The sequence below is a fragment of the Anolis sagrei genome, chromosome 2, assembly GCF_037176765.1.
Source record: "Anolis sagrei isolate rAnoSag1 chromosome 2, rAnoSag1.mat, whole genome shotgun sequence".
In the NCBI taxonomy this organism is placed as follows: domain Eukaryota; kingdom Metazoa; phylum Chordata; class Lepidosauria; order Squamata; family Dactyloidae; genus Anolis; species Anolis sagrei.
In genome coordinates this window covers 303,018,819-303,029,393 of record NC_090022.1, presented here as the reverse complement: position 1 = coordinate 303,029,393, position 10,575 = coordinate 303,018,819, and the positions used below count along the sequence as shown (strand labels likewise).

The 10,575-nt window shown below is 48.7% G+C and overlaps 1 protein-coding gene across 1 annotated transcript in view; it reads right to left on the bottom strand.

The window, feature by feature from the left end:
• LOC132766788 (uncharacterized) overlaps positions 1-10,575 on the bottom strand; it is a 40,206-nt gene that overhangs the window by 13,815 nt on the left and 15,816 nt on the right. Inside the window, exons 2-4 of the mRNA XM_067464724.1 lie at positions 10,174-10,365; positions 7,573-8,028; positions 4,295-4,594 (exon numbers count right to left, since the gene is read on the bottom strand). Coding sequence (XP_067320825.1) covers positions 4,295-4,594; positions 7,573-8,028; positions 10,174-10,365 — 948 coding nt within the window. The remainder of the gene's footprint in view (positions 1-4,294; positions 4,595-7,572; positions 8,029-10,173; positions 10,366-10,575) is intronic.

Sequence of the window (10,575 nt, the reverse complement as noted above, 5' to 3'; positions counted from 1 at the left end):
ATGTTTGTTTGTGGGATGAACAGAACTCAAAAACCACTGGACAAATTGACATCAAATTTGGACACAAGACACCTCTCAGGCCAACAAGTGACCATCACTCCTAAAAACACTGAAAAACGCAGTGGATAAGACTTAAAAAGCAAAAAAAAAATGCATTGCAACACATGTGCAAAACCACACATATACACAAGCACATATATATACACATATGTGCAAATATATACAGAAATATAAACACACATATATGCTCACACAAAACACATATACACAGAAAAGGGCAAGAAAGGAAGGAGAGAAGGAGGGAGAGAAAGAGGGGGGGAAGGAGGGAAGGAGAGAAGGAAATACAAAAGTGAAAGAAGGCAGGAAAGAGGGAAGGAAGGAGAGAAGGAAGAAAGAGAGAAAGAGGGAGGGAAGAAAGAAAGGTAGAGAAGGAAGGAAGGAGAAAAGGAAATAAAAAAGTGAAAAAAAGGAAGGAGAGAAGGAAGAAAGAAAGAAAGAAAGAAAGAAAGAAAGAAAGAGGGAGGGAAGAAAGAAAGGTAGAGAAGGAAGGAGAGAAGGAAATAAGTGAAAGAAGGAAGGAAAGAGAGAGGGAAGGAAGGAGAGAAGGAAGAAAGAGAGAAAGAGGGAGGGAAGAAAGAAAGGTAGAGAAGGAAGGAAGGAAGGAGAAAAGGAAATAAAAAAGTGAAAAAAAGGAAGGAAAGAGAGGGAAGGAGAGAAGGAAGGAAGAAACAGGGAGGGAAGAAAGAAAGGTAGAGAAGGAAGGAGAGAAGGAAATAAGTGAAAGAAGGAAGGAAAGAGAGAGGGAAGGAAGGAGAGAAGGAAGAAAGAGGGAGGGAGGGAAGAAAGAAAGGTAGAGAAGGAAGGAAGGAGAAAAGGAAATAAAAAAGTGAAAAAAGGAAGGAAAGAGAGGGAAGGAAGGAGAGAAGGAAGAAAGAAAGAGGGAGGGAAGAAAGAAAGGTAGAGAAGGAAGGAGTGAAGGAAATAAGTGAAAGAAGGAAGGAAAGAGAGAGGGAAGGAAGGAGAGAAGGAAGAAAGAGAGAAAGAGGGAGAGAAGAAAGAAAGGTAGAGAAGGAAGGAAGGAGAAAAGGAAATAAAAAAGTGAAAAAAAGGAAGGAAAGAGAGGGAAGGAAGGAGAGAAGGAAGAAAGAAAGAGGGAGGGAAGAAAGAAAGGTAGAGAAGGAAGGAGAGAAGGAAATAAGTGAAAGAAGGAAGGAAAGAGAGAGGGAAGGAAGGAGAGAAGGAAGAAAGAGAGAAAGAGGGAGGGAAGAAAGAAAGGTAGAGAAGGAAGGAAGGAAGGAGAAAAGGAAATAAAAAAGTGAAAAAAAGGAAGGAAAGAGAGGGAAGGAGAGAAGGAAGGAAGAAACAGGGAGGGAAGAAAGAAAGGTAGAGAAGGAAGGAGAGAAGGAAATAAGTGAAAGAAGGAAGGAAAGAGAGAGGGAAGGAAGGAGAGAAGGAAGAAAGAGGGAGGGAGGGAAGAAAGAAAGGTAGAGAAGGAAGGAAGGAGAAAAGGAAATAAAAAAGTGAAAAAAGGAAGGAAAGAGAGGGAAGGAAGGAGAGAAGGAAGAAAGAAAGAGGGAGGGAAGAAAGAAAGGTAGAGAAGGAAGGAGAGAAGGAAATAAGTGAAAGAAGGAAGGAAAGAGAGAGGGAAGGAAGGAGAGAAGGAAGAAAGAGAGAAAGAGGGAGGGAAGAAAGAAAGGTAGAGAAGGAAGGAAGGAGAAAAGGAAATAAAAAAGTGAAAAAAGGAAGGAAAGAGAGGGAAGGAAGGAGAGAAGGAAGGAAGAAAGAGGGAGGGAAGAAAGAAAGGCAGAGAAGGAAGGAGAGAAGGAAATAAGTGAAAGAAGGAAGGAAAGAGAGAGGGAAGGAAGGAGAGAAGGAAGAAAGAGAGAAAGAGGGAGGGAAGAAAGAAAGGTAGAGAAGGAAGGAAGGAGAAAAGGAAATAAAAAAGTGAAAAAAAGGAAGGAAAGGGAGGGAAGGAAGGAGAGAAGGAAGAAAGAAAGAGGGAGGGAAGAAAGAAAGGTAGAGAAGGAAGGAGAGAAGGAAATAAGTGAAAGAAGGAAGGAAAGAGAGAGGGAAGGAAGGAGAGAAGGAAGAAAGAGAGAAAGAGGGAGGGAAGAAAGAAAGGTAGAGAAGGAAGGAAGGAGAAAAGGAAATAAAAAAGTGAAAAAAAGGAAGGAAAGAGAGGGAAGGAAGGAGAGAAGGAAGAAAGAGAGAAAGAGGGAGGGAAGAAAGAAAGGCAGAGAAGGAAGGAGAGAAGGAAATAAGTGAAAGAAGGAAGGAAAGAGAGAGGGAAGGAAGGAGAGAAGGAAGAAAGAGAGAAAGAGGGAGGGAAGAAAGAAAGGTAGAGAAGGAAGGAAGGAGAAAAGGAAATAAAAAAGTGAAAAAAAGGAAGGAAAGGGAGGGAAGGAAGGAGAGAAGGAAGAAAGAAAGAGGGAGGGAAGAAAGAAAGGTAGAGAAGGAAGGAGAGAAGGAAATAAGTGAAAGAAGGAAGGGAAGAGAGAGGGAAGGAAGGAGAGAAGGAAGAAAGAGAGAAAGAGGGAGGGAGGGAAGGAAGGATGGAACCAAAGAGCAAAAGAAGCAAAGAAAGACACAGGTAGAGTAGGAAGAAAGAAGAAGGGAAAGAAAAAGAGGGAAGGAAGGAGGGAAAGAAAGTAGGAGAGAGAGGGAGGGAGGGTTGGCCACAGCATCACATGGTGGGTACAGCTAATAATAATAATAATAATAATAATAATAATAATAATAATAATGATAATAATGTATTTATTTATACCCCGCCACCATCTCCCCAAGAGGGAACTCGGAGCGGCTTACATGGGGCCAAGCCCAACAACACATCAATAAAGACAACAACAATAAGCAAGATAAACCATACAATTAGTGTAACTCACACATAGAAAATAAAACACAAGAATTTAGAAACCTATGGCCGGGCCAAATGTAATAGTTAAAACTTTAAAAATAGATGCTGGACAAGGGTCTGGAGAACAAGCCCTATGAGGAGCGGCTTAAGGAGCTGGGCATGTTTAGCCTGAAGAAGAGAAGGCTGAGAGGAGATATGATGAGAGCCATGTATAAATATGTGAGAGGAAGCCACAGGGAGGAGGAGGGAGCAGATCAAGGGTCTGGAGAACAAGCCCTATGAGGAGCGGCTTAAGGAGCTGGGCATGTTTAGCCTGAAGAAGAGAAGGCTGAGAGGAGATATGATAGCCATGTATAAATATGTGAGAGGAAGCCACAGGGAGGAGGAGGGAGCAGATCAAGGGTCTGGAGAACAAGCCCTATGAGGAGCGGCTTAAGGAGCTGGGCATGTTTAGCCTGAAGAAGAGAAGGCTGAGAGGAGACAGGATGAGAGCCATTTATAAATATGTGAGAGGAAGCCACAGGGAGGAGGAGGGAGCAAGCTTCCTTTCCGCTTCCTTGGAGACTAGGACGCAATGGAACAATGGCTTCAAACTACAAGAGAGGAGATTCCATCTGAACATGAGGAAGAACTTCCTGACTGTGAGAGCCGTTCAGCAGTGGAACTCTCTGCCCCGGAGTGTGGTGGAGGCTCCTTCTTTGGAAGCTTTGAAGCAGAGGCTGGATGGCCATCTGTCAGGGGTGATTTGAATGCAATATTCCTGCTTCTTGGCAGAATGGGGTTGGACTAGATGGCCCAGGAGGTCTCTTCCAACTCTTTGATTCTAGGATTCTATGAGGCTGGATGGCCATCTGTCAGGGGTGATTTGAATGCAATATTCCTGCTTCTTGGCAGAATGGGGTTGGACTGGATGGCCCAGGAGGTCTCTTCCAACTCTTTGATTCTAGGATTCTATGAGGCTGGATGGCCATCTGTCAGGGGTGATTTGAATGCAATATTCCTGCTTCTTGGCAGAATGGGGTTGGACTGGATGATGGCACATGAGGTCTCTTCCGACTCTTTGATTCTATAATTCTATGATTCTATGAACAGAGGAAGATGTGTCTCTCTTTGGAGGGTTTTAAACCCAACGTGGAGAACAACCCAAGGGGCAATTAAAGTGCTACTCAGGATATTTTGCAGGGGATGGTTCCTTTATTCAGATTATTATTATTATTATTATTATTATTATTATTATTATTATTAAGTTTATTAGAAAGGCAGAGGAACGAGAGACCAGATTGCCAATACCCGGATGCTGGATAATGGAGAAAGGCAGGGAGTTTCAGAAAAACATCGACTTCTGCTTCATTGACTTCATTGACTTTCTTGGGGCGAATGCATTTGGCAGAGGGCTGTCCCACCAAAATACCCCTCCTCCCCCAAGACCTCTCTTACCTGCGTCCTGCGTCAGGATGTATTCCTCATACAAGAGATGCCAGCCCACCTTTGCATGGAATCCCCGGACAACAACGCGATATGAAGAAGAGGTGAGCAAGCCATCACAATGCAAGGTCTGGTTCTGCGTGGTCCTGCTCTGCCCTCTGCGTCTATTGCAGGACTCATGTGGTCGCCTGGTCAGGTCGCAGGAGCCCCGGAAGGCCCAGTCCTGGCAGAGTCCTGGGGGGCTGCAGCCCCACCTGAGCCTGATGCTGGAGGCCGAGGCCTGGACGTCTTCCTTGGAAACCTGGGGCTTCTCTGAGGAGCAAATGCAGGAAGGACGGTCAGTGGAAAGCAGGCCCTTCCAGACCGGCCTCCCAGCCCAGAGCCTATAACCCGCCCACAAGCTTGGAAGGTTTCCATTTCCACCTGAAGACGGAGAAGCCAGCCTCCAAGGGCCTCTCCATGAGGAGGCCAGGGTGGACATTGGGGTCCCATGGGGTCAGGGCTGCAGCGAACCCACTCCATGCTCCCTTCCTGGCTCCCATGGCTCTGTGGAAGGAACTGAACAGATTTGGGGTGAAGGGATTCTGTTGAGACTCAGCGTTTGTCTCATGCACCTACTACTAGTAGTAGAAGGAAACGTGGTTTAGAGGATGATGAAGCTCAGCAACAGCTGAAAAGGATCAGAGACTTGTTCCCTTCACTCCTTCCCACCTGCGACTAAGGAGGCTGTCAAGGTCCTGAACCAGTGCCTGGCCGCTGTAACGGTCTGGATGAGGGCGAACAAACTGAAACTAAATCCAGACAAGACAGAGGTCCTCCTGGTCAGTCGCAAGGCCGAACAGGGCATAGGGTTACAGCCTGTGCTGGACGGGGTCGCACTCCCCTTGAAGGCGCAGGTTCGCAGCTTGGGTGTGACCCTGGACTCATCGTTGAGCCTGGACCCCCAGGTTTCAGCGGTGACCAGGGGAGCATTTGCACAGCTCAGGCTCGTGCGCCAGCTGCGCCCGTATCTCGGGAAGTCTGACTTGGCCACGGTGGTACACGCTCTTGTCACATCCCGCCTGGACTACTGCAACGCTCTCTACGTGGGGCTGCCCTTGAAGACGGCCCGGAAGCTTCAGCTGGTTCAGCGCGCGGCAGCCATGTTACTAACTGGAGCGGGTGGCAGGGAGCACACAACGCCCTTGTTGTCCCAGCTCCACTGGCTGCCGATTTGCTACCGGACCCAATTCAAGGTGCTGGTTTTGGCCTACAAAGCCCTAAACGGTTCCGGCCCAAAATACCTTTCCGACCGCATCTTGGCCTACGAGCCCACGAGGAGGACCTTGAGATCGTCTGGGGAGGCCCTTCTCTCGGTCCCGCCTGCCTCACAGGCACAGCTGGCGGGGACGAGGGAGAGGGCCTTCTCGGTGGTGGCCCCCCGGCTGTGGAACACTCTCCCTGCACATATCAGACAGGCGCCTTCCCTCATGTCCTTTCGAAAAAGCCTTAAGACATGGCTGTTCGAGAGGGCATTTAATTAAGTGCTAAACAATACGGTAATGAGAACTGGAATGGAACAAGGAATATGAGACTGGCTATGATTCCACTAAGAGACGAAGCGGATTTTTAGTGTAGTCTGTAATTGTTGTATAGTTTATATGTTGTTGAAACTGGCTTTTTTGTAATTGTCTTTTATGTGTACTGTACACCGCCATGAGTCGCCCTTATGGGCTGAGAATGGCGGTTAATAAGTGCATCAAATAAATAAATAAATAAATAAATTAGAGACTACGGATGAGGAGGATTTTGAGGGTTTTACTCGCGAGGAAATGGAGCTGGAAGATTACAGAGGTGTAAAGAGAGTAGCCAGCAGCTCAAATAGTGATGTGGGATCTGTCGCTAAACGCCTGAGAGATGTAGCTGACTGTGGGGACTTTGACAGCGAAGAGGAAGAGCTGGACTGGACTAAAGTTCAGGAAGTAATGGATGTTATTAATGCTCCCACGTCTAGCGATGAATTCCAGGGTTTTAATGATAATTGGGTTGCAGATAATACTTTGCAGGATGGAGCCCGAAGTACTGACTGGCAACAATGGCGCAGCCGGGATTCACCTGTGGAATTAGACGCAGCTGAAAGTAACTCCAGCGATTCGGATGAGATTTAAGCAGCAGTTTGGGGACAGACTAATCGCAGAGTTCAAAGTGTCGCATTACCGTGTGCCTTGTGTGTAACTCCTGCCCTGAGCTCTTGTTGCAGCTTCGTGTTTCCTGATTGTGTGAACAACCCTGCCGGAACCAGACTCGTGAGTCTTCCTTGCCTTGACCCTCGGACTGCCTGACAACGCCCCTGCTTATCCCTGAAAACTTCGTCGGACCGCTCTTCATGCGGATTGCTGTTTGCTGTTTTGGTTGCCTTTGAAACGGACTAAGTTTTACTGCTGAATTCAAGCTGCCTGCTTTTGTTTAGACTGACTTTCCTTTTGCCAGCAAAGACTGACTGAGACCAGTTTGTTTACATTCCTGCTGACGCAAGCCTTCTTTGTTTACTACTCTGCCTTGAAGAGTCTCCTTTTGTTTTGTTAATAGACATTAAACACCTTCCTTTAACTCTTACATTGCCGTTTGCTTTGCTGGTCTGTCTGAGTCTTGACAGATTCATGTTCAGGACCTTGGACAGCTCCCTCAGACCCAGGAATAGAAACCCAGAATGGATTCCCCACTCCCTCGATTGTGGTGCGTCTACACTGGGAACCCCGGGATGTGTAGTTGGGGGAAGTGCAGAGGATGAAAGACCTTGCAGAAAGGGGCTACTGACAAGCTGGAAGGGACACCAAAATGGTCCAAGGTTGACGCCATGGATCCCCTGAGGATTGGCCGAGGGAGCAGCAGGGGATGTTGAGCTTGGAGAAAAAGAGGCCGAGAGAAGGGGGCAAGGGGGCCATGTTTCCATGTTGGGTAGGGTGCCATCCAGAGGAGGAAGAAGAAGAGGAGGAGGAGGAGGAAGGGCAAGGCTTGGTTTCTGCTGCTCTGGAGACTGGGACACAGCAAAGCCATGGGTTCAAATGACAGGGAAAGAGATCCCGTCTCAACATAAGGATCAAAAGAGCTCTTTGGCAGTGGCATAGGCTTCCCTGAAGTCCAGTGGAGTCCCCTTCCTTCTCTGGAGGTTTTGAAGCTGAAGCTGGAGTACCATCTGCCTAGAGGGCTTGGGTGGTGCCTTCCTGCCTGGCAGAAGGGGGCTGGACTGGAAGGACTCTAGAGATCCCTCCCAAATCTATGATTCTATGATGCTATGACCCACAACTCACCAATGCAATGGAAGCTGCTGGTGTCCCATTCGGGACGGCCATCCTTCTCTCTGCAGAAGATCCAGCTTCTCTTGGGTCCGACGTATTGCTCCAGGCGACATCTCACCCAAACCCTTTCACCAATGACAAACGTCTCCTTGAAAGATGTTCCAAGAGCAGAGATGGAGGGGGGCCACTCTGACTTCAAACAAAACCTTTCTGGAGCCTTGCTGGTGGTCAGTGGGGGGCCTGGCTCAGGGCTGGTGGAAGGAGGAGGGGCAGTTGACCCCTGTTCTGGCTTGCAAACGGGCTTGACGTCCCAGTCAACCACGGCACGCTTTTCAACACACTGGACCCTCTCTGGAACGGGACGGTACCCTTCTGCACAGGTCAGGGTCAGGGTCTCTCCGGGGCCAAAGGTCGAGGCCCGAGGGGTCCATTCCAGGCCCCCGTCCAAATTCATGGGCACTTGGCATCCTTAGAGGAAGCAAGCAGAGGTGGGTTCCTGTCAGTCTGGCTCTCGGTTCAAAGGAAGGAGTAAGGTTAGTCTTCTGGGTTTCAAAGATTGGAGGGGGAAGCAAGGGGAATCACAGCCCAAAATTATGCATAGAAAACAATGGAGTCCCTGGGGAAAGTTCACCACCTGGTTGATGGTGCTGAAGAAGGAATGCAGCCTGACCCCACTGGAACTGCCAGGGACCCATACTATGGAATTGTGGGGTTTGTAGTTTTGTGAGGGACTCACCCTCCTTGTAAAACTACAACCCTTAGGGTGCTACAGCGTTGAGCCGTGGTGCCCAGAGGCTATCCGACTATAAACAGTGTAGAGGCTCCCTTGACTTACTTACTTAGGCGATCCCTCGTTGGACGAGTAAGATGGTCTTCCATCATGGATTTCCTTGTGGGTCCGTATGTGGCTGTGGAGCCCTATTCTTGCTCTGCATCTTCTTCCGCAGTGAGGGCATTGGTTTCCAGGTGGAAGGCGTTCCCGGTCGGGGTTGGCTTGACGCGCCTTCCTCCTGGCACGTTTCTCTCTTTCACCCTCCACTCGTGCCTCCTCGAATTCTGCAGCACTGGTGGTCACAGCTGACCTCCAGCTGGAGCGCTCAAGGGCCAGGGCTTCCCAGTTCTCAGTGTCTATGCCAGAGTAGTTAAGGTTGGCTTTGAGCCCATCTTTAAATCTCTTTTCCTGTCCACCAACGTTCCGTTTTCCGTTCTTAAGTTCGGAGTAGAGCAACTGCTTTGGGAGACGGTGGTCAGGAGATATGATAGCCATGTATAAATATGTGAGAGGAAGCCACAGGGAGGAGGGAGCAAGCTTGTTTTCTGCTTCCTTGGAGACTAGGACGCGGAACAATGGCTTCAAACTACAAGAGAGGAGATTCCATCTGAACATTAGGAAGAACTTCCTGACTGTGAGAGCCGTTCAGCAGTGGAACTCTCTGCCCCGGAGGGAGTGTGGTGGAGGCTCCCTCTTTGGAAGCTTTTAAGCAGAGGCTGGATGGCCATCTGTCAGGGGTGATTTGAATGCAATATTCCTGCTTCTTGGCAGGGGGTTGGACTGGATGGCCCATGAGGTCTCTTCCAACTCTTTGATTCTATGATTCTATGATTCTATGATTCTATGATCCGGACAACGTGGCCGGCCCAGCGGAGTTGATGTTGGAGGACCATCGCTTCAATGCTGGTGGTCTTTGCTTCTTCCAGCACACTGACGTTTGTCCGCTTGTCTTCCCAGGAGATTTGCAGGATTTTCCGGAGGCAGCGCTGATGGAATCGTTCCAGGAGTTGCATGTGACGTCTGTAGACTGTCCACGTCTCACAGGCATAGAGCAGCGTTGGGAGGACAATGGCTTTATAGACAAGCACCTTGGTCTCCCTACGGATGTCCCGGTCCTCAAACACTCTCTGCTTCATTCTGGAAAATGCTGCACTTGCAGAGGCTCCCTTGACATAATACTCCGGAATCACAACTCTTGTTTTGGAAGATGGCCATTAACCCAATCAGGACACAGAACTAACACGGGTTCTCTCCTTTTACTTTGGCCGTCTTGAGCCTTGAGTGATACGGCTGAACTTGTACCAGCTGTTTTGGTGATCTTTTGGATCTTTGCTCGAAAGCAAAAAATACTTCTTCCAACAAAGGAATGAGCCATGTCCACTTTTGAGCAGACCAGCAAGGTATTTTTCCCCTCATTCCTTCTGCCAAAGCACAAAGACATCATGGGAAGCGCATCGGGATCCTCTTTCCACAAAGGCAAGGGATGCCCCTGATGAGCCTGACATCTTTCATGAAGGACCCATGTTGCCTTTGGCTGAAACCCAGGGTGCATTCTCTATTCTGGAATGAATGCAGTTTTCCATAACATGGAGCCACGGCGGTTCAGTGGGGTCAAACTGCATTAATTCTGCAGTGTAGATGTGCCCTAGAAGTGAACTGTGATTTTAATGGGTGGAAGGAGAGTGTCTCCATACTTATTGTCTCTTCTTCCGTCTTTGTGCAGCATTTGGCCCAGCCTTCCCCAGGAGGGGCCCCAATTTCAAGGGCCCCCAACCCAAGGATCTTCTTCCAGGACAATAGCACCCTTCTGCTGCCCCCCTCCCTTCCTGAAACCCACTCACGCAGGCAGGGGACGCGGCTGAGGTCCCAGGCGGCCCCCTCCCCATCGGCCACGCAGACCACCTCGTATGCGCTACGATCTTTGATTTCCCGACAGGTCACAGATGCCGTGTCATTGACATAGAACTCCTTTTGCTCCGAAGAAAAGGCCACCAACTTCACCCAGGACTCATTCACCTCACACTTGAGGAGACCTGGAGGAAGAGAGGCAAGAGAGGAAATTATGGTCAAACCCTCACATTGGAAAAAAGACAATTCAGGGATACACAGAGTGGTAGTTTGCCAAGGCCCAACCTTCTCTGGAGGCACCTGTGCCAGACCTGCACAATATTAATCCCATAAGACTCATAGGTCCTCCCAAGGGAATCCAGGTGGCCCACAATGGTCCAAGAGCAGGAAATGGA